The 23,351-nt window shown below is 54.4% G+C and overlaps 1 protein-coding gene and 1 non-coding gene across 4 annotated transcripts; one reads left to right on the top strand and one right to left on the bottom strand.

Annotated features, from left to right (window-relative positions):
* Positions 1–456: 456 nt before the first annotated feature.
* CLN6 (CLN6 transmembrane ER protein) lies at positions 457–22,407 on the bottom strand. Of its 3 annotated transcripts, none has more exons than XM_061157992.1 (8): positions 22,201–22,398; positions 15,077–15,191; positions 11,765–11,863; positions 10,285–10,473; positions 9,967–10,022; positions 8,434–8,556; positions 2,760–6,602; positions 1,591–1,723 (listed from the first exon to the last, which is right to left on the bottom strand). In XM_061157992.1, exons 1-7 carry the CDS (start codon positions 22,368–22,370, stop codon positions 6,332–6,334), a joined length of 1,023 nt encoding a protein of 340 aa, XP_061013975.1. In that variant the 5' UTR covers positions 22,371–22,398; the 3' UTR covers positions 1,591–1,723; positions 2,760–6,331. The 3 variants fall into 3 exon arrangements, with proteins under 3 accessions (XP_061013977.1, XP_061013975.1, XP_061013976.1); XM_061157993.1 differs by lacking the exon at positions 1,591–1,723 and having other exon boundaries at positions 2,760–4,172; positions 4,651–6,602; XM_061157994.1 differs by lacking the exon at positions 2,760–6,602 and having other exon boundaries at positions 457–1,723; positions 22,201–22,407.
* TRNAG-CCC (transfer RNA glycine (anticodon CCC)) lies at positions 18,336–18,408 on the top strand. Its single transcript has one exon. It is a non-coding gene; the product is annotated as a tRNA-Gly (tRNA).
* Positions 22,408–23,351: the final 944 nt, after the last annotated feature.

Below are 23,351 nucleotides of genomic sequence, written 5' to 3'. Positions count from 1 at the left end.
CTTCACAGTCCAACTCTCACATCCCCACACGACTACGGAAAAACCCATAGCCTTGACTAGACGGACCTTTGTTGACAGAGTAATGTCTCTGCTTTCTAATGTGGGAAGAAAACTCACGTGACACCACAGCCCAGTGTCGGCCACCTCCTCCGCCAGAGCCTTGGACGCCGCACACAGGAGAGAAAGGCCCCCCGAGGAAGACCTCGGTGCCCATTCCACAGCCCTGTGCCTCAGCATCCTGGCCTTATGTTGAGAGTCAGTGGCCAGATGGCCAGTTTTCAGCTTGAGTCAGTTCCCTCCCCTCCTTCTGGGGGTGTGGTAGGTGCCCATGGTGGGGTCTCTGGCCCCACCACAACCCCTGGCAACCCAGGGTACTCAGAGGGAGACCTCTTCAATGACTTTCCTGGTCAGGAAGGCTCCCCTTTTCTTCCTTCCCCTCTACTCCCCACTGTAGCTCCCACCCCTTCCAGCAGAAGCTGCTGACTCTCCCATTCCTCAGCAGTTTGTCCCCAGGCCACCCCTCCCCTCACCCACTGAAAAGTGAAGGGGGTTGGGTTGCGGTGCCGGGCACAGCTGGGTCCCCCCTCTTCTCCCAGATCCCTACTGTATCCCGTGCCCACAGCTGGTGGCTGCCCTGCCCCTGGGGCTCTGACTCCAGGGCCCACCCACCCCGCCAGGACCGGCAGGTGCGGCCACACAGGTTGTGCACTGCACCAGGGCTCCTGGTCTGGGGACCAGTGGGTCCTGCAAAGGGCTGCATGTCTGCAGAGGGACCTGTTGGTAACTTGTAGAAGTCACATGGATTGGATGGGGGGGTCTTTGTCCCCTGACCATTTCCTTGTGAAAGGTTCTCTTTTCCTCTACTTCACACCCATTTTGAGACCCAGAGAGTTTTAGCTGGAGGTTTCTGACTCCTCCCAGTTGGGGCTGAGAAGAGGGAAGGCTGCTGGGAACAGGAGAGGAGGGAGCTTCTATCAGCCTTACAGGAAGAAGAGGAGAGGGGACATCAGGTGGGGCCTTGGAAGGGCCAGGTCAAGGGCTCACTTGGAATCACCCTGTATTTGGAAAGGGGCTCCTGGGGGAGACATGACCACTGGGCTGTACCCCCAAGGTCCTGCAAGCCTTGTAGTAGCCCAGCCTCGAGACAAAAGATCCCGGAGACAGAGACAACAACTTATCAGATGGGGGGATCTTACGTATCTGAAACCACATCCTGGAGCAACACGCCACTGTGGACGGCAGATGGCAGGCAGGACACGGCAGGGCCTTCTGCTACTCTGGAGGCGGCGGCTACCAGTTACAGAGCACTGACTTCAGAGGGGCTCATCAGTTACCAGGGAAACCAGCCGGGGGCACGGGCAAGCGTGTGGACAGTCACTGATAAAGGCCTATGATTAAGAGGATTGGATGGTCCTGTGAGTGAAGTAGGGACTGGTGGAGCAGGAGATACACAGAGAGCAAATGAAGAGCCATCTTGAGTGGCCTGGCCATACACGCCCACACATCTGGCGTGACTTATAATCCTGGCCCTGCCCCTCTTCTGAGATGTTCCTGGGGTCAGGTGTGCAGAGGGGCATTGCAACCGGATATCACAAATATAATTACAGATTGTTGTTACTGCTGTTTAGTCTCTAAGCTGTTTTCGATTCTTCTGCAACCCCATGATAACAGTAGCTGGAAGAATACCAAGAGTTCCCGGGTGGTGCGGTGGTAAAGAATCCGCCTGCCAACACAGAAGACACAAGAGACATTGGTTCGATCCCTGGGTCAGGAAGATCCCCTGGAGTAAGTAGGAAGTGGCTACCCATTCCAGTATTCTTGCTTGGGAAATCCAATGGACAGAGGAGCCTGGCGGGCCACAGTCTATGGGGTCGTAAAGAGTTGGACATGACTGAGCACACACATGCAATCAAGAGTAAGACACAAAGTGTGCTAAAGATAGTTAATTCCCCAAGAGATGGGCCAACTTTGGCTCAATTTTTCGTGGCAGTCCACAGGAGGGAGACCCTGCAGTCAGACCTACCAGTGGTGAGGCCAGGACTTCCCAGGTGGCTCAGTGGTGGGAAGTCTACCTGCCAATGCACGGGACATGAGTTTGATCCCAGGTCCCAGAAGATCCCACATGTCTCAGAGCAACTAAGCCCCTGCACCATAACCACTGCAGCCTGCACGTTCCAGGGCCTGAGAGTCACAACTGATTCGCCCCTGGGCTGCAACTGCTGCAATCCGCGTGCCTAGAGCCTGTGCTCCACAACAAGAGAAGCCACTGCAGTGGGAAGCCCGTGCTCTGCAACTAAAGAGTCGCCCCCACTCTCCACAACTAGGGAAAACCCATGCGCAACAACAAAGACAGCGCTGCCATAAACACATAAATAAAATGGTGAGGCCAGCACAGTCACCTGGTCCCCAGATTCCCTCTGCTCAGGCTAGGGAAGAAACGTAAGATGCTTAATAGGCACAGTACAGAGAGATCGTGGCCATGAAGCCACACACAAGCAGTGACAGCATTCTGAGATCACACCACCCCAGCCCGCGGTCGGCGTCCCAGCCTGCAGTCCCCACAGCTGGTGCCGGAACCTGGAGAGGGGGTCTGACAGACCCTAGGGGTCATAGAATGGTGACTTTCTCCAGTAGAGGCCTGGATGAGTGACCTCAGTAGTGGTCTCAGCTGGGGCTGAGTGGAGGACAGCTTAAGTCTGTAAGACCCTTTCTAATCCTATTCCCCACGAAGCGGCAAACCCACACCATCAGAAACTTACCTGCCAGTCCCAGGCCATGGTACACCGTGTTCCCCTGGGAGTAGGTCCTGTGGTCAGGACAAAAACAGTTGGACTTGGATGGTGCTGACTAGTTGCTTTGGGGTTACCATGGCGTAGTCTCTGGGTTGAATGCTCCTGGCATATTCAGTTAATGTGGGAGGCTTGAGTTAGCCTCCTAGTTCACATGTCAGAGAGCGGATTTCCTGTCTCATTTGCTGGTTTAAGTAAGTAGTCCATCTGTCCTTCCGCTTAGCCTAGCAGCAAGGGAGGAGGGTTGTAGGGCAGGTGGAAATGCCAGTGTCTATGTCATCTTTTATAGGCCAGCTCCTGATTCTCATGGCCCATAAAGTGGTTTCCTAGGTCACTATTGCAGCCCTTTCCCCATAGGGGGCGTGCAGCCACCAGCACGCCCTCTCGTGGTTTCCTCGGGATTTATCCAGATGCTGTTACAGGCCAGTCACTGCTGTCCACCAGCGCGATCACCCCAGACCCACTATCCATGTGCCTATATTTCTTGGGAAACATTTTCAGGAAACTTCCCAAAGAGATCTCGGTCAAGAGGGACATGAATCTCCAAGGCTCCAATAATTTACTGTGATATCTTTCCCATTCTAAATATTCTTTCATATCTAATTTTTATTCACTTTAAGTTTTCTTATCAAGCACACTCAAAACTATGTAAGCCTCAGACCCCACAATCAGATGTGTGCCTACTTAGGTGATATCCATTAAGTCCTTGTATGGAGAACGGGCCTGGGACAGGCTTTGGAGGAAACATGGAATCAACGTAGGGAAGAATTGAGGTTACTGGGAAGGTGGGGGCCCTTGTGCTTTGAGAGGCCAAGGCTGGAGCTGGCTTACTGAACTAAGATTGTGCAGATTATGAACCGCTGAGTGAGGGGGGGCACAAGCCACCCACACTGGGGGCAGCAGACAGCGCCCTCAGCATCCAGCTCCCACTCTGGGGAAGTGAAACCCATGGGGTCCTTTTGATTGAAGGCAGTTGGGCTTCCCTGCCAATGTCTGCCAATGCAGGAGACGCAAGAGATGCAGGTTCAATCTCTGGGTCAGGAAGATCGCCTGGAGGACCCCTTGGAGAAGGAAATGGCTACCCACTCCATTATTCTTGCCTGGAAAATCCCATGGACAGAAGAGCCTGACAGGCTACAGTCCATGGTGTCGCAGAGTAGGACATGACTTAGCATCTAAACAAGTTTCAATACATCCCCACCACGGAAGTGAAATCACAAACTTCATTATTTCAGATCCCAGAAGCCAGGGGGCCCAACAAGCCAGAAGGGCCGTCCTCATCCCAGATCCTGAGCAGGAGCTACTGAGCAGGACAGCGGGCATCTGTTACTCCCAAGGCGGTGGGGGCGGATGTCACTAACTTCTCATGGGTGTAAAAGATGCCTGGGAAAAGCAGAGCAGGTCATGTGATTTGCCCAAGGCTAAGTGCCAGCCTCCCACAAACCGGCCCCCCGCCTCCCCCCAAAGGACACCCTTTCTGCTTCAGTTTCCTGAAGGCACTAGCAGCACAGCTTGGGGGCTCCATCTGCAGACGCCCTCTGCCGGCCCCACCCCCGTGACCCTCAGCCTCCTCTGAAGAGACCTGGGACCTAGAGGAAGCCCTTCTTGCTGGTGACCCCCCAAACTCAGCATCATACTAAGTAGCACAGACAGCCAGCAGGCAGTAGCAGCCCCTGCTTCCAGCCGGACAGGGCTGAGCAGGCCCTTGGGGTCAGCCCAGGGCTCCTGCCAGGCCCCAGACCGCCCACTCCCTCCCCTGCTCCAGGGACCCTCCTCCTCCGGCCTCCCAAATTCACATCCCAAGGAAGCAGCTGCAGCCAGTGGGGCTTGGCTCCACACCGCCTTTATTCACACTGCTCACCCCTGATGCTGCCAGCAGACGGGGACTGACCGGGGCTGGGGGACCCCTGCGTGAAAGGAGGGTTTGAGGCAGAGTCCCTGAGAGCACAGGATGGGCAGGGAGGGCAGGGGAGGTGAGGCAGGCCCCCCAGAGCCCCTCGCACGCATGCAGGCCAGCAGTGCTGGGACGTGAGGCTGCGTGCCTGCAGTCGCGGGAGGAGACCTGGCCCCAGTGCTGGGGAGGGGGCGTCTTGCCAGAACAAGGCCCCCTTTCCTGGGAGCAGGGCCGCGGGCAGCAGGCGTGGATTCAGGCTGAGACACGCTGACAAGAGCCCCACGATGTCCGCCTTGGTGAGTGCAAGTACCGGAGAACTCTCTGCCTTCAGCGGCCGCTCAGAAACCTTGGTCAGGTAAACCAAGCGGGTGCCACGATCCTGAAGGCAGGACACAGACCGAGTTCCCGGGAGAGGAAGGCGGCCGGGAACGACCACAGCCAGACCCCGAGATCAGGCCGGCGGTTGGGGGAGGGCTGGCTCTGGCTCCCCACCCCATGCGGCCTGCGGCGGGGTGAGGATCTGGGGTGCACGTACCCCCCAGCGTTGAAGAGGCAGGGACAAGGAGGAACCATCCACACCTCCCAAGGCTGCCCTGAGAGGAGACGGCAACCAGCCCACAGCCGACTGGGGACCCGTCGGCCCGTCTGCTGCAACCGTGGCCCAGGGAAGGGGGTGCATTGCAAATGGCTACACAGCAAGTTCACGGAACCCCTGCGACCTGCCCTCAGGGTCAGGGGGTCTGAGGAGTGAGCCAGGTGGTAGGTGACAGGCCAAGTTTCCCTCCTGACCTCTGCCCCACCCAGACCTCACCCCTACGGCCACCAGAAGACGCCCAGGAAGAGACGGCCCTGAGCAGTGAGAGAGAGAAGGCCCGGCTCCAGCCGGCATGGGAAAGCCGGGCCCAGCTCCTGGGCTGGACACACTGCCTCAGACTATGTCCCATCATGAAAAAAGCTAAATCGAATGGAAACTTAACCAAAACAGTTCAGCCTCACAGCGATGCTCTCCGTATGCGCACACACAGACACACACAGACACACACAGACACACACACCCCTATCCACAGGCACCAGGATACTCTCACCCACGCTCTCAGCTGCAGGCTACATATGTGGGTGCACACACAGTCACACACACACACACTCACACACACTCAGACACCTTCAGCCATCCATCCCAGTGGGTGCACACTCACACACACTCACACACACTCAGACACCTTCGGCCGTCCATCCCCAGTGGGTGCGCACACACACACACTCACACACACTCAGACACCTTCAGCCATCCATCCCAGTGGGTGCACACTCACACACACTCAGACACCTTCGGCCGTCCATCCCCAGCAGGTGCATACACGCACACACTCCCCACACTCAGACACCTTCGGCCGTCCATCTCCAGTGGGTGCATACACGCACACACTCCCCACACTCAGACACCTTCGGCTGTCCATCTCCAGTGGGTGCACACACTCCCCACACTCAGACATCTCCGACCATCCATCCCCAGTGGGTGCACACACGCACACACTCAGACTCCTTCGGCCGTCCATCCCCAGTGGGTGCACACACGCACACACTCCCCACACTCACGCTCAACCATCCATCTCCCACCCACAGAGCACCAGGGGCCGGTGCCCAGGACTCAGTGTTGGCTGCTGACGTGCAGGGTGTAGAAGGCCCAGGGCTCGGGGACATAGATGACACCCGGGTACTTCTTCCTGAGTACGGGGTCATTCCACAGCCAGGCGACCCAGAGCGCCACGAGCAGGAGGGTGAGGGCGAAGGAGGAGAAGAGGAAGAGACCATTGCTGTCTAGGAAGAGGCGCTTGCGCTTCTGGTGCAGGACGAGGGCCAGCATGGCGAAGGAGGTGAAGATGAAGAGGATGAAGATCTGGCCCTCAGTGACCAGGTACCTGAGGAGGCAGACGGGCAGTGAGGGGTGGGGGTGCCATGACAGCCCCTCCTGCCCAGCGTCCTGCCCTCTACCCAGGCACCAGGCCACCCTCCCAGCCGGTCAGAAGAGCACATTGAGTGAGGGGTCCACTCTGAGCCACGGCCTGTACACAGCATTAGGATTTGGCTTCTAGAATTACTATTTTTCAAAAGGTCGAGTTTGTTGCCAACATTTAAATAACAGATGACCTGCCCACATGGAGTTCTGATTTCCCTGCTAACGTTAGGTTTGTATTCCCACGTGACAATAACTGATGAGGAGAAAGCAGCTGCTTAGACAGCATGGTTCTGCAGCTTGCCTCGGTCCCCACCACTCCCTACTGCCTCACTTGATGCATTTCTATCACCAGTTTAGTTCCTAAAGGCATCTGAGTTGGGGATGGAGTTTCAGTTTATGGGGTTGTCCTGACTATCTCCTTGAAGGCTGGGACACGGTCTCATCCCCCAGGGCTCCCTCCAGCTCTCATGGCGGTACCTAGCACACGGCCAGGAATGCAGTAACACCTGCTGGAGGGCTTCTCAGAGCTTATCTCATCTACTCCCTTGCCTCGAGAGAACCACCATGCTGACCCATCCCACTCAAGCGACTGCAGAGCTCTGCAACTGAGTGGCAGAATTTACATGACATATTGGAGCCTTTGTTTTCTTACTCACAAAGGGGGCATAAACAGCCCTAGCTCTCAAGGTTACTGATGAGAACTGTGTACTTGGAAAGGCACACTGATCAGTGAAGGGCCCCCTGTAGCTGTCACTGCATTGACACACCCTGGCTAAGAATGGGCGGAGCTTCTTCTCACTTCCCACCTCTTTCCCTCCAGCTGTGGTTGTCACCCATTCCTTCCAATCCGGTCCTCAGGGGGCATATGGATTCACCCTCATGGATCCCCACTGCTGGTCAGGGGCAGCCCCTGGAGGTGGGGGAGAAGGCCCCAGGAGAGGAGGCCTTTTTCATTTGGCTGGAGGCTTCCCCTTAGAGAAGGGCTAGGACACCCACCCTTTCTAAGACACCCACAATCCCCGGGAGCCTGACTCTAGAGCAGAAGTGACAGAAGAAAAGGAAGAGCCTGGCTGAGGCCTGGTCCTCTGGAATGGGAAGAGGAAACCAGGTGGGAAGCCCTGAGGCCATGGGATTCCCCCGTAAGTATCCTTGTCCTCTCCATGATGCTTCATAGTTTAGGAGCCCCTCTCTCTGGGTTCTCACCATGTCCCCAAAGGGAGACAGCCTGGTATCATCCTCATCTCACAGAGGGGAAATCAGCCCCCCACCCCCCACCCTGCAGGCTCTACAGGCTTCTGCTCTACAGCCCTCCCCAGGGCTTCCCCGATGGCTCAGACATTAAAGAATCCGCCTGCAATGCGGAAGACACAGGAGATGTAGGTTCAATCCCTGGGCTGGGAAAATCCCCTGGAGAAGGAAATGGCAGCCCACTGCAGTATTCCTGCCTGGGAGAATCCTGTGGACAGAGGAGCCTGGTGGGCTGCAGTCCACAGGCTCGCAAAGAGCTGGAACGACTGAGCAACGAAGCACACACAGAAATTATGCCTCGACGTGGATTCTATGGGCCCTGAGGTCACACCCCGAGTGTAGAGAGGTCACACTCAGGCCTGCCTTCCTGGTCACGGAGCGGCCACCAGAAGGCACTGTCCCAGGCCCACTGAAGAGGAGGAAGCAGGAACCCCAGCAGGTGTCTCACCGGGGCCCACACAGCAGCTCCGTGGTCGGGAGCACATTTTCCCTGACTGGACCACTAAGGCCCCCTCCCTGCCACCCCAGGCCTGCCATCCACTCACCAGTAGTACAGGCCGCTGGGCACCACCAGGAGCATGGCTGCCCCTGGCATTGAGCTCTCAGCTTCGGTGGGAGTGAAGCAGCCGCTGAAGTACATGAAGAGGATGAGGAAGAAGGGGACGTACCTGCAACAGGGAAGCCGGTGCTCAGCGGCTCGGCCGCCTGCCCGCCCATCGGCTGTCCTAGGACTGGCTGCCTGCACCACCCTCTGCGGTCTCACTTCACAGTTCACAGAAACGCCTGGTTTGGGTGAGGGCACTCCCAGCCCCTCCCGGGCAGGGGGTCTAGGAAGGAAGACGAGGCCTGCAGATCCAAGCCATGGGCAGGGGGGCCTCCTCCCACTGTCCCGGCCTCCTCACTCACTCCCCGCGTGTGTGCACGTCTCTCTCTCTCTCTCTGCCCCACGCACTCACCCCAAGACCAGCAGCCCCAGCCCCTCACTGCCCTGGAAAAGGGTGCAGGATCGAGGAGGGACAGGCCCGAGGTCCCAGTTTGGGGAAAAAAAAGAGGTGGGGGGAGGAATAGCACGTGCCGGGGGTCTCCCAGGAGCTCTGTGATGCTCCTTCACTCACACCCAGCTCCCAGCCTCACCCCCTTCCACGCATGGCTCACCCAGGTACCACCCTCTCCCCTCTCTACACACATACACACACGCTGCTTCCCCGCACGCCCGTGCCAGCTCGCACAACACCCCCTTTCTGTTCCCACCCCCACTCATCTCCTTCCCCACCTTCCCCTCACCGGCCCCCACACCCTCCCAGCCCTCAGCTGCCCTTTCATTTCCCCTGTACACCTCTCCTCCTCCCTTCCCCAGCCTTCCATGGGAAGGGTCTCCTGGCACAGGCCAGGGAGAACTGGCAAGAGGCCTGTCTGTGCAAGGATTCCCGGACTTTCTAGTCCCTAAAACAGAACCCAGAAATACAATGTAGCGCCCGTGTGACATGAGCGAGCCCACCTCACTCGGGAGTGGGGCCACCCACGTCCAGGGTTGGCTCTGGCACCAGCTGTCGGCCGGTGGGCAAAGCCCCTCCCACCGGCCCCAGCTCATCCCGGGATGAAGTGGGGTCTGGAACAGACGACTGCCCCCAGCCCGGGCCGCATCTGCTGTGGCTGAACCCACATTCGTGAGGTTTCCTCCACTGTGGGGTGAAGGGGCGGGAGGAAGGCGCTCCCGGGGGGGTTCGGAGGAGGGGGGCACTAGGAGCACCCCTACTCCCACCTCGCCCCCAGCCTGGTTCAGCCGGCCCTCCTCGGCTTCCTCCCTGCCTCCGGGTCCCCATCCTCATCCCCAGGGTGGGGGGAGTTGTTTACCGGCGCTGCAGCCTCGGCCCAGGGAGGACAGCCGCTCGCTGCCCTCTAGTGGCCGCCGCGGATACTGCGGGCTGGTGGGCGCGGAAGGCGGCGAGGCGGGCGCCAGAGGAGCGACAGCGCCCCCCGCTGGGGAAGAACACGCCATTCCAGCGGCTGGGCTGGACGCTTCGAGACCCGGGAGCCCCTTGTTCAGCGTCACCAGGGCCAGCGGCCCCATCACTCACCACATGGAGTGGCCCAGGTACTCATCGTAGTAGTAGAGCAGCTCAAAGGAGTCGATCTGGGGGAGCAGAGAGGGTGGGGCTTCAGGAAGGGTGTCGGGCCCACGCAGCCCCCAGGCTACCCTCCCCCTGACTGCCCATGCCTCCCTCAAATGCCCCCAGTCCCTCCCTACCGGGAGGAGGGGATCTGAGTTGGGGCATCCTAGCTTGGGGTTCGGGGGTGGGGGTGGGGGGGCGACCTGCTCTATCTGGGGCACCTGTGATGGGTAGGCAATGTCTTTGGCCTCCAGGACAGGCTGCACCGTGGAGGTGGGGGCTCACCAGCGTCTCTGGTTTGAGATTCTTGATGATGGGGTTCTCACGGACCGACAGGTGGTTCTGGTAGCCACTGAAGATCAGGCGGTGGTTCACTGAGTCGCCCACCAGGTGGATGCTGGCCCCCATGATGAAGGTGATGATGCTGACGTAGATCAGAGAGCGTGGCAAGGTGCGGGGGCACCGCTCGATGAGCTGAGGTCAGAGGGAGGCCCCACAGCATGACCCCCGACGCCGTCACCACAGCAGACACCCTCTGCTTGCCCCCCTCACACCCCGAGTGGGATGGATGCCACCAGCCAGAAAGCCCCTCTCACATGGGTTCCCTTTAGGGGGGTCAGTCCAGCCTGTCATCTCACATGATCCCTGTGAACCCAGCAGGCACTGGGGAAGAGCACCCTCTTTGGCCCAAGAGGAAACACACTCTCCAGGGCCAGCTCATTGCCCAAGGTTAAACACACCCATATACCATGCTAGAGATAACAGCCAGGCCTTCCACACAGGCAAGCCAGGCCCTGACCTCCCACCACCCCTAGTTCTGCTTCTGAGTGGCTGGGCTGGCCTGTTGAGGCTGGGCTGCTCCCATTTCTGAGCAACTGAGCCACACAGACAAAAATGTGGGGCAGGTGTTTCTGAAACTAAGTTATTTAACTAAAGACCCCTCCGAATTCAGAGATTATACCTCCCCTACTTTGACAGAAAGAAAGCGAAGTCACTCAGTCGTGTCTGACATTTTGTGACTCTGGTAGGGCTGCAGCCTACCAGGCTCTTCCATCCATGGGATTTTCCAGGCAAGAATACTGGAGTGGGTTGCCATTTCCTTCTCCAGGAGATCTTCCCGACCCAGGGATTGAACCCGGGTCTCCCACATTGCAGGCAGATGCTTTACCGTCTGAGCCACCAGGGAAGTTTGGAAATGTCTCTCTAAAAACAAAAGGACGGGGATAGTAAATGGCAGTAGTTTTAAGAGCCCTTACTTGGCAAAGTGCAAAGCCAGCAGAGCAGAGAGCTCTCCAGGAGACAGTTCTGTGTTCCCAGTGGTGTCTCAAAGTCAGGGCTCTCGGTCCGGAGGAGAGAGTTCACCCTGCATCGCTGCCCTTCCTGCCTCCGGCCCCCACCTGCCTGCCCAACTGGTCCCCGACCTCTCCCCGAGCAACCCGGCCATTCCTGCCTCACCCTCCCCAAACAGGGCTCCTCAAGACCGGCCTTGTTTTCAGATACTCCCGCCTGAAGGTCTCTCCAGTTCACCCCCAGGCACACCGGGTAGGCCCAAATCACACGCCCCTCCCTGGGGAAGCCTGCTCCATCCCTCCCGGCATAGGCAGCCGGCCTCCCCTGGGGCCCTCAGGCCCTTGACACGTCCCCTCTGTCATAGCCTTCTTCCCCCAGAGTCAGGCAGGGGACAGCCTGATTCAGGGCACTCCCAGGGCTCGGCAGCAGGGCAGAGAAAGGGTGGGAAGGGAGAGGAGGGGCCCTGGGATCCTACCTTGAGCAGGAGGAAGGGCGTGATGATGTTGTAGGCCATGTGGAAGTAGTCCCCCACGCTGGGCTTGTTGAGCGGAAACCACTCGAGAGGGAACACCAGCTGGGGAGCAAGTGGAGAGTGCAGTTTACCAGGCATGACCCACGCGGCCCTCAGAACTGCCTCTGTGCACACTGCGTTCTTTCTGTGATCTCCTGGAATCCTCTCGGCAGCACTGGGGTGAAGGTGTTTTCAAACTGAGTCCCAGAGAAGGTAGACTGGTCCCCAGTCACACAGTAGGTACAAAACCAGGGTCTGACCCTGTGTCCCTCTCCCTGTGGATACTAAACAAAGGTCCCTGGGTACCAGCCTGGGAGTTGGAAGATCCTTTGGGACTCAATTATGCCAAAAACTTTCTGGGTGACCCTGGGGCAAGTTCTTCCCTTCTTCATGCCTCAGTTTCCCCATCTGTAACATGAAATGTGGCCCAGATGGTCTACATGGACCCTTAGTGATCTGGCTCATTAGAATGATGACAAGAAATCCTGACCACCCAGGTGTGGAAAAACACTCTGTCCACTGAGCAGATGAACCACTTCCAAATCAGGTCGGAACTATACCTTACGAAACAAAGGAGAAAATATGTGAGTTCTACAAAGTAGCTTCAGTTCTTCCTTTCATACCTTCCCTGAGATAGGCCAGGCCCATTCCTCTGTCTGGAATTCCCTTGTTCTTCCTACTGGTCTACCCCAGTAAGTTCCAGCCTTGTCAGGGTTAGTGTGACAACTCCTATGCAAGATCACAACACTTCCCAGTCCCTGCCCTGCCAAACTATACCTCTAGAATCTACCAATGAACACCTGTAATGATCATAAATTTCAATAAAAATTTAAATGTTTATTTCTCTTAATTAAAAAATGTGCTGGATAAAACCAACCTGCAGAAATAAATCTCCCAGGAGACAGGAATCTCAATCTCTTTCTTACTTGCTGTGCGGACATCTCAATAGCTTTATCTACAGCAAGATATATAGCTGGCTGAAACACTCAGTGATAGCAAAGAATCAGAAACAGGCCAACTCTTCAACCAAACAGGACTACTTGAATACACTACAGCACATCTTTATTACAGAAGGTTAAGCAACCACGAACAGAAATGACACCTCATATGTGCTGACATGAAGAGATATCCACGATACAGTCTAAAGTAAAACAAGCAAGTTGTAGACTAAGGTATAAAGTAAAATCTCATTTTGGGTGGGGGGAGGGGGGGAAGGATGTACACATATGTGTTGCATGAATAGAGAAAGGAGTGGAAGGATGTGCCCCAAACACTCAGAAGTGGGACTAGGAAAGGGAGAGTCTCATACTTCTTTATATTACTGGGTATGAACTCACTTGTTATGTAACTATGACATACTTTTATATAACTTGTTATATAACTATGACTACTTTTATAACTTGTAAAAGGTTTTATTCTGTAGTTATTACAAATTTGAGACTATCATGTATCCATCTGAAAAGCTCATGTATACACTGGCCCTGTTCAGATGTATGCTCCTACTGAGCCCACTTGGGGTTACAGTGGCCACAGCAATTCTGAGCAGGATGGCGGGAGGTGATTTGCCCCACCGGCGAGCCCTATTAGGCCAGATGAGGCTGCGTCCTAGTGAGTGAGGAGAGCCACGAGCTACCCTGGCCTCATCTCCCCTCTCCCCAGAACACCAGTTTGATGGGCAGCTCCTTTGTCCCCTGGTAAGTGAACCTTCAGCTCAGGTCAGCTGGTCCAACCAGTCTTCTTACAGATGAGAGAACCAAAGCCCAGATGACCCTGACTTGCCCCAAATCACCTACAAACCTGACTGGTGCCCTGACTTCTGGCTCAGTCCTTTTTCTTTCACCTACATTTAAAAAACAACTTGTAAACCTTACCAAAAGCCTGCAGAAAGGAGACTCAACATCCACCATACCTCCTCCCTGAAACCACTGCCAGAAGCTTTCTTTCATCCCCTTGAAGTCTTGGATCCCACGTATACAAGATGGTTAGGGCTGTTACTGACTGACAGCCAGTCCATATGCATGCCACCCAGGCATCTGTTTTCTCCTTAAACATTCCGGGATGCTCTGTAGTACCCACGATTCCTGTTCACTGCCCAGGTAGCATCCTCTATCCTACATACAGCAAAGCTGATTTACCCAGTCCCCGCTGCTGGACACGGAAGTCCCTGCCAGGTTTTGGCCACTGTAAGCAACACTCCAGTGAACACCCTTGGTACAGAGGCTGTCGTCTCAGTGATTACATCTTCAGGGCAGATTCTAGGAAAGGGTCGTACTGAGCCAGGCAGGATGAACATATTAGGGTTCTGGATATAATCATAATGGAAAGGGGTGGTGGGCTCTGGGGCCAGAGTGCCCAGGTCGGGGTGGGGGTGGCAGATGCTGGCTCCTCCGCTTGCTGATTCGGTGACCCTGAGCCAGTTATTTACACTCTCTGTCCTCAAGTCTTATCTATAAAACTGAGATTAACAATAGCATTGATGGGAGAACTAAAGAAGTTTAAACACATAAAGATCTTAACTGCTATTTCTAGCTTACTTTTAGTATTGTTATTCATTCAGTACAAGAATACTGAGACATATCTTGCTAGGCACTATCTAAGTACTAGTTATCACCTTGACCAACTGCTTTCCCAAAGGACTTCGCTACTTTGCATTATCACTAGCATGTACGAAGTGTCAGCTTCAGTGCTGGATATTGTTGTTTTTACCACCCACATGCAAAAATTAACAGCACATGGTGATACCTCACTCAATTTTTTTCCACCTTCTGTTACCTATCTGTCTATTCATCTAGCTGTCTAACTGCTCACGACAAGTGAGGGGCTTCAGTGCTCTTCCAGTGTTCATCTCCACAGAGGCCACCACTGTACACTGAGGCATGGAGTAGCCTTGGAGAGAAGGGGACGGTTTCACCAGGCTCAAGTCTATGACATGCACACTCAGCCCATACTCTTCACCTCCAGAAAACACAATTCTATCCCTAGGCTGCAGGGAAGGCTGGTGGGATCCTTTCCCATAGTCCACTGTCCAAATTGGTGCTTTGGGTAAGCCTGAATGTGAGATACTGGCGCGGATGGTGGGGGGCACAGTATGACTCAGATCCCCCACTCCCTGGCAGCTGCCACCCTGGTTACAGCCATAGAACTAAGGGACCGCATCCAGGCCTATTCTCACAGTGTACCAGGAGGCGCAAGGACTTGTCTGAGGTCACTCTGATCACTCAGATCACGCTGTCCCCACACGCCGGTCGGGGGTTCCATCCACAGCTTCACGCTCACCATGGCTATGGGGCGGCCAAAGTCCAGAACCCAGTTCTGCAGGGTGAAGTAGAACCAGAGGTCAAGGTGGAAGGGAGCCGTACCAGCGGCCTCATCAGCCTTGACGGCGCTGTGCCTGGGAAAGATGTAAACGAAAGCAGTCAGCCCCTCTCTCCTCCATGGGAAGATTCCCCACCAGGACAAGCCATAGGGATTTGTGGGCAGGAGGAAACACACGGGATTAAGTTCTAGGAAAAGGTTTTGCTGGAAGTACTGGGGCCTGGGGGAAGGGATCCGGAGATGGACTCCGTCTGCCCTGACAGTTGCTTCTCTAGGATCCAAGAAGGAAAATACTCAACAGATACAATCACGGTTGGGCTCTCTAACCTTTAGACTGACGGGGAGATCGGATGGGGCAGAGGATGCAAATGTGGCTGAAAGGCATGCCACACGGTGACGGATGATGATAGCTAGGCTTCACTGGACATTTTCTGTATTCTAGGCACCACTCCAGCTGTTTACATGTACCATCTCATTTAACTCTCGTAATCCTCACGGAAGCCTCTGAGGTTACGCTATTACCCTCATTTTACAAGTGAAAAGCTGAGCCCAAGACCCTAAGTGCCGCGGTGCTGTGCTTAGTCGCCCAGTTACGTCTGACTCTGTGACCCCATGGACTGCGGCCCGCCAGGCTCCTCTGTCCGTGGGGGTTCTCCAGGCAAGAATACTGGAGCCCCAGATGATTGCGTTTCAGAGCTTCTGTTTCTAACCTCTAATCTTACAGCCACAGGTTTCCCTGGTGGCTCAGTGGTAAAGAATCTGCCTGCCAATACAGGAGACGAGATGTGGGTTTGATCCCTGTGTCAGGAAGACCCCCTGCAGAAGGAAATGGCAAGCCACTCCAGTATTCTTGCCTGGGAAGTCCCACGGACAGAGGAGATGGGTACACTCCAGTCTATGGGGTGGCAGAAGAGTCGCAACTTTATGACTACACAGCAACACTGTATTCACAGTGGTTTGTTCACGGGATGGGCGTGTGACCTGAGATGGACCAATAAGAGCCCCTCAGTGAGAATGTGACTTATAGACGATAGGCTGAGATGAACGGGGGGCTTCCCTTTCTCTTGGTTTCTGAACGATGAGGAGGTAGGAACGGAGGCAGGAATGTCCTTCCTCTCACCAATCCACAGTAAAACCTAAGGAGGAAGCCAGCAAGAATAAGGTGATGGGGGGGATGTGGCAAGAAGCAGAGCACCATCTTTGGATGCCCATCCCTTCTGCAAAGCAGTCAGCCATCTGCTCTTCACAGGTGAGCTGAAGTTCAAGGGCAGGAAACATGCCACCTTCTCCAAGGCGGCTTCCCTGACGGAGCTTTCCCCAAAGCCCACTACAGGGAGGACTTCATCTCTAACGCCCACCCAGGCCATGACATCACAGAGCTGGAGTTTTGCTCTTACTGAGACCCTCAAGAAGAAGGGTGATTTTAAGGTTCCTGCAACTCACCAATCTCCCCATCAGAGTACAAATCCTCTTTAGAGCATCCCTGCCACTACTCACACACCTCCAATGACAAACAGTCGCCTCCTCCTGAGATGACTCAGGTGTGAGTTACACTGCCCCGTTAGTGCCTAGACCAGGAGCTGTGGACAAGGGCCTGTATTCTCCAGAGTTTTCAGCTCAGTACCTGATTTATGCTCAGTGATTACTGGCTAATATAAAACAATCCCAGTTACCGGTTACTTATAGTACTACCAAGGGCTTCCCAGGTGGCACTAGTGGTAAGGGACCCCTGCCAATGCAGGACACTCAGGAGACCTGGTTCCATCCCTGGGTTGGGAAGATCCCCTGGAGAAGGAAATGGCAACCCACTCCAGTATCCTTGCCTGGAGAATCCCACGGACAGAGGAGCCTGGTGGACTATACAGTCCAAGAGGTCGCAGAGAGTCAGACATGACTGAAGTGACTTAGCATGCACCTACTCGTTCATTTCAGTGGCTAATCAAACATTAGCTTAGAAGCACCATGAAGGTTTCCCTCTGTCAGCACTGCTATTGCTTCTGTAATTTTCTGGGATCCTTTTCAGCCAATTCCAAGAATGGTCCGCACTGGGTTGCTAGAGCAACTCAGAGACAGGAAGGCAAGCTGTCGAGGAACTCATTATCCTCTGGTGGCAGGATGGATGGGTGGAGTGGGTTTTTCCAGATCAGCTAAGTCTTCCTGGCCATCCCCTCTGATCACTGCCTACTTACCATGTGCCATGCTAGAAGCTCCACCAGCACCATCTCATCTAAGCCCCACAGCAATACCAGGAGACTGCTACCCTATTTTACAAATGAGGAAACTAAGGCTTAACCAAGGTTACCTGCCCTAAGAAGAAGCTGCATCAACTATTCCTTCTGTCACACTATTTCAGGTTCCCTCCTCCTCCTGGTCAAAGATGGTGTTCCCTGAGACAGAGGGAAGGCCCAAAACCCAGGTCAGCCTAGTGGGACTTTTCTAACCAGAGTTGAAAAGAGCACCCTCCTTTCTGTGCTCTGGGGCTAAAGATGAGAGCCCGAGGGCCCGGGGCTGCCTGTGGCCAAGGCACCAGCCTCAAGGGACAGTCAGATAAGAATGAAGCGGCCCTGCAGAGAAGAGGAGGAAAAGGCCTGAGAGGGTTCACATTCCCACTTCCAGGCATCCCCAAGGCAACAGTTTGGCCACAAGAGCCAAGACATTCCCTTTTGCTAAGGGTGTCGCAGTTCACATTGGCTTTCTGTCACTCCGCAACCCAGGAGTCCTGAAGTGCACAGAATTCAAACCGAGGTCTATATGGATTCGAGACCTGTGCTCCAAGTCACTATCAGCTATAGAATATATCAGGAGATCAAGACACAGAAGGACCGGTGTGGCCTGGAGCAGTATGCAAAGCCTGAAGGAAGGAATGGAGCCTGGAAACACGGGTGGGTGGATTCATGTTGGCAGAAAAGCAGTGAGTGCAGCGTCAAAAGCCTGGAGGCTGGAGTGAGAACGGCGCTGCGGGGAGCTGAGACGCCTGGCTTACTAGTGGAGGGAAGAGAAGGAGCGGCTGCCGGGCCTTCAGACTGGGCAGATGCTCAGAGACGACTAACCGTGAGGACAGTCTGAGATAAGTATGAAATGAGTGACTGGTACAGAAGTCCCACTATGCCCTTCCCCTTCATGACCATCAAGGCAAGGCCTCGAAAAGCAGGCAGGAACAACCTCCAGGCCTGAAGAGCTTAGATGAGGAAGAAGGAGAACAGTCTTCACTGCTGGGACTTCCCTGGTGGTCCAGTGGCTAAGACTCTGAGCTCCCAATGCAGGGGGCCCAGGTTCGATCCCTGGTCAGGGAACGAGATCACATATGCCAAACTAAAGAGCCCACAGACCGTGATGAAGATCCAGTGTGCTTCAATGAAGGCCTGGTGCAGCCAAATAAATAAATAGATAAACATTAAAGAAAAAAAAAAGGTCCTCAGTGTTCTGTTCTGGAAACTGTCAGAGCAGGATGGTAAAGAAAATAAAAGGCATTTTGCAAGCCAGGGAAGCGCTTCGTGTGAGTCTCTGGAAGCTGTGGATAGCAAGCACGTACTCAGGGCTCATGACTGTTTCCTCCTCCACCTCAGGAGGCACCTCAGTCCACAGGGATCCCTGCCGCGAGTCCAGCCTGGCTGAGCAGAGCAGAAAGAAAAAGGGCAAGTGCAAGGCTGACCCCCAACGTGGGAATCAAGACGGGTGAGCGTCTGTTTTCTTCTGCTGGGACTCTGAGCACAGGGGGCAGACCATGGAGCGTGACGGTGTCCTCTCCCCGAGCCCTGTCCCGGGGACGAGCATCCTCATGCTCACCCAAGTACCTGAGTCCACAGACACGGAGCCCCCAGACTGCCAGCTCCGGGCCCCAGTCATCAGAAACTCCTGCCGAGAACAATGTAAGCACAGGGGCAGGTAACCCGAGACACGGATGGCCTTTTCACTCCTCCGCAGCCTTCCAAGCCTACTGTCTGGGAAAACGGATACCACGACAGTTGGAGACCACATACCATACAGCGCATAACATACAGATGAGATATTCAGAGCGGCCAGTTGTATCTGCAGGACTGCCTGGCAGAAAAGGAAGGCGTCTCAGCCACCGTGGAGTCAAGCAGAGAGCTATGAATGGGGACGATAGAGGGACTGATTTGGGTTCTATATGCACAATGGTGAAACACCTGACATGATGAGAATTTCAAACAAAAAATGAGAAAACAAAAGCAAAAAAAAAAAAAAAAAGAGGAAAAAAGGAAAGGCAATTTGAAATCCCAGGAAAAACAAAAGCAATGTAAGAAAGCAAATGTAATTTTTAAACTTACTGGACTCTGAAGGGAACAATATTTACATGGCTTAACGAATAAAAACGTACATTGATTTTCAAAGTTTAGAATTAATTCACAAACAAAACATGGAAGGCAATTATGGTTAAAAAACATCAGGTAAATACTGTCAACCTTGACCACTTGAAAGTAAAACTATAGATGACAGGAGCTGGGGAAAGGGTAAAGAAAGCTAAAACTTCGGGTAGGAGAATAACAGTATCCTTTTAAGAAGGAATCAAGAGATACTGCCCTTATTTTAAATTAACTATACTTCAATAAATAAACTTTATTTTATAAGATACTGCTTTATAGTTGACCAAAACAGAAATAATGGTATTACATATTTCCTAAGGCTACAGAGGTAACAAAGAGCAAAACTAAAACTGGTGATAAAAAGAACTATCTTGTGGAGAAGGAAGAGTAAACCAAATTATAACTGGATAATTAGTAGGTCAACATTAGCTTCAGAGGCTAAAAATTGATAAACTAAGAAATAGCAGTTGAGCATAACTTGTGTGTGTGGGCTCTGAAGCCTGCCTGGGTTCACATCCCAGCTCTACCACTAACCAAATCATAAGCAAGTTACCTCCTGGGCCTCAACGTTCTCATCTGTAAAATGGGGGATAATAGTATCAAGTATTCAAGAGCTGTGGTTGGATAATAGTATATCCTACTTCAAGAGTTGTGGTTGGAAAAAAAAAAGTTGTGGTCGAATTAAATTACGCAAAAACCTTTTTCCTTAAGAGCAGGGCCTGGTCCACAGAAATTGGTATGTATGTAGTATTTGTTACTATTATTGAGAAATATGAATTTAATTCTTATAGAAACAGCTAAAAGAAGCTAACATGGTTGTCTCTGGTACTAGAGAGAGGTGGAAAAAGAACCACTGCTTTTTACTCTAAGCCTGTCTATGCAATTTTATTTAATCATGGGCATGGACTAAAAACTGTTAACAAAGCACGTGAAAACTGGAATAGGGAGTGAGCACTTTGTCACTAGAGGTGTGTAAGCACAGCATGGATGGAGCAGAGGAAATCCAAGCATCCTAGGAGTTGGACAGGGTGATTCTGCCTACTGTCTTGTGCAGCAATGAGATCAAGAACAGGGGGGCAAAGGGCGGGGGAGGTGGGCAGAGAGACCCCGGAAGCGAGCCAGCCCTTTATGCAATCCCCAGGAGATCCTGGTTGGTGATGAGCTCATGCAGGAGTCGAGAGGAACATCACCCCTGAGCTGCCAGAGTGGAGCAGTAAGAACAGAAACCAGAAGCCCACGGTTTACACCCTGGTTCTTGCCAGCACTATGTAACCTCTCTAGGTCTCAGTTTCCACATAAGAAAACACAAAAAGACTGAGGAAGACACTGCATGTGGAGACACTGCACAAGTCAAGTGGTGACCATGTCTGAGGCTCACAGACGGTTCTAGCTGGACGGCCACAGGTCACGGCAAAGACTCCCAACTGGTAGGGGATCCAGAGCACAGATGTGCCTTAGCAGCAGGAGGAAGAGCTACTCTCAGCCGAGTCTCTCAGATTTCCTCCCTTATCCCAAATCATACCACAAACTTCCTAAAACTGACTCCCAGCACACCAGTGCTTGAAAATCTTCGTGGCTCCCCTGTGCCCTACAGAACAAAAGCTGCACCCTTAACCTGCCATTTAGGGCAGGAACTAGGGTGAGGCAAGTGAAACACATGGGACCCAACATTTAAGGAGGTACAGGTGGGCCACAGAGGATTTTTGAGCACTAGTGTCCCAAGAGTGAGCCTCTCCTTAAATTTTGCACTCTAAGCTCCCACTCTGGTCCCAGTTCTGCGGCCATTAAAGGCCCTTCACAGTCTATATTCCTCTTGCCACTGCACACACAGAAAGCAGCAGCACAGCTGCACTCCTTGCCTTTCCAAGCTTTCCCAGAGCTGAAATAGCCTTTATTCCCTTGTCACCTACTGAGTACTGAGATGCAGCTTAAGCGCCACTTCCTCCAGGAAGCCCTCCAAGTCGATCTCTCAACTCCTGGCCTCTGTTCCTACCAGGTCCTACTGGACTGTGGGGCCCTCCGGGCTTCACTTTACCCACCCCTGGCACAGCGCTGGGGCACACCCGAGATGATTAATGAATGCCCGCTCTATGCAATGAATGTCTGTGACCTGTAAAACGCGATGAAGGTAGAGTGAAGAGGAAGATTAAAAGGTGGCTTCTGTACCTCTTCCTCGGCCCCAAGCGCCTGGCCTCAACTATCAATACATAAACCAGTAACTTCCCCTTGCTGAGAGAAGGGAACAGCAACCGTGTCGGTAAAGCCCTTCCTCGTTCTTTCTCTGGAGGGGAGTTTCCACACTTCGCTGTCTCTTCCCTTAGCATTCCCAACATTCTGGGTTCCTCGGGGCAAGGAGTAAGCCTCCGGTTAACACCAGGATCCAAATCCTAGTCATGGTTAGAAGGACCCCGAGAACTTGGGTTGGTGCCCGGGGCTTGCAGGCGCTTTGGGGGCCCTAGTGAGCAGCGGTGTCCTCTGGGCTCGCCGCCACCGCCCCCTTTCCGAGTTTCTTGGATCCCAGATGAGCGATCGTCCCGGAGCCGGCCCGGCCACGGGGGCCGCTGATCGCCGCGGCTGAGACTCCCTGGGTCCCGGGGTTCCCCCAAGAAGCCGCGGAGGCGTGGCTCAGGCGAGTGGGCGAGGGAGCAGCTGCAGGCGTAGCGCCGGGAAGACCCAACCGGGGTCCGCGGCCCCGACCCCCCGCCCGCACGATCACGTGGCTGGGCCGCGGTTCCGCTCCGCCCGCCGGCGCGCGCCCACCTGGCCTGCAGGAAGGAGGCGCCCGGCTGCGCGCTGGGGCCGCCCGCCGCTCCCGGGTGCTGCCGCCTCCGAGCCGCCGCCTCCATGCCTAACCTTCCGGCCAGGCCCTTCGCCCCGCCGCCGGTAGCTGCAAACAGGTTCCGCTGGCCGAAGGCTGCGAAAGCGAACATCCAGCGCGGGGGCGGGCTGGGGCGGGCAAGAGGGAGAGCGCCGGCCCCGAGGCGCGGGCCGGGGTGGGGCCGGCGGGGGCCGGGACCACGAGACGCGCGGCCGAGCGAGGGAGGCGGGGCGTCCTGGCGGGGAAGGAGGGGCCCCGGGCCGGGGCCGGCGGGGCGGAGGGAGGGGCGCACGGCGTGGGGCCCACGCGGGCTGCGGCCTGCTGGGGTCCCGCGTGTGGCCGGGGGCGGGAATCGGCCTAGGCTACCCGAAACCTGTATATTAAGTCAAGGGTGGGCTGGGGACGTGGGGAAAGGCCAGTTCGACCTAAATACTCCCCTGGGGAGGAGCCGGGACTGGATTTCCCTTGTCCTTGCGGACCTGAAGGCTTTGGGGGAGGGGCTCACGTCCTTTGCGGCTGTGCTAGCCACCTTCCTTAGATGGAAGATAGCACTCCTTAAAGTCAGCTCAGTGGCCTTTGACTCTGGGAATTAAAAATCAATGGGATAGGTTAGAACGCATGAAAGAGCGAATTCTTTCCAAGTTGGGGTGGATGCAGATTCTGATTCTGGCTTTGTCACTCTTTTGGACTCTGTGGCTTCATAAAAGTTACTTCCCTTCTCTTCCATTCAAACATGTACTAATTCCTGAGCAGTCCTTCATCTTCAAGAATGGATGACCAATACCCTAGGAAGACTTACGTGGGGATGAAATGGAGCAGGACTCATGGTCCTCCCCCCCCCCCCCCCCCCAATATCTTCTGCCTGCCTTTTGCCTGTGGAAAACTTTAGCCTAAAATGAGTTTAATCAGAGAAGAGAGAAATGCTGAAACAAAGGAAAACAGTCAAAAGAGACCAAATAATGTACTCATTAAGCATAGTCAAAGACCTTTAATTTCTCCTACAGATCTATAGATAATATTTGGAGCCATATGCTGTGAGCTGTCTTAGAGATACTAAAACACGAGGTAGAGAAGTTAACTACGGGATGACCAG

This window comes from Dama dama, chromosome 12 (genome assembly GCF_033118175.1).
Source record: "Dama dama isolate Ldn47 chromosome 12, ASM3311817v1, whole genome shotgun sequence".
Classification (NCBI taxonomy): Eukaryota; Metazoa; Chordata; class Mammalia; order Artiodactyla; family Cervidae; genus Dama; species Dama dama.
This window is presented reverse-complemented; position numbering and strand designations above follow the sequence as displayed.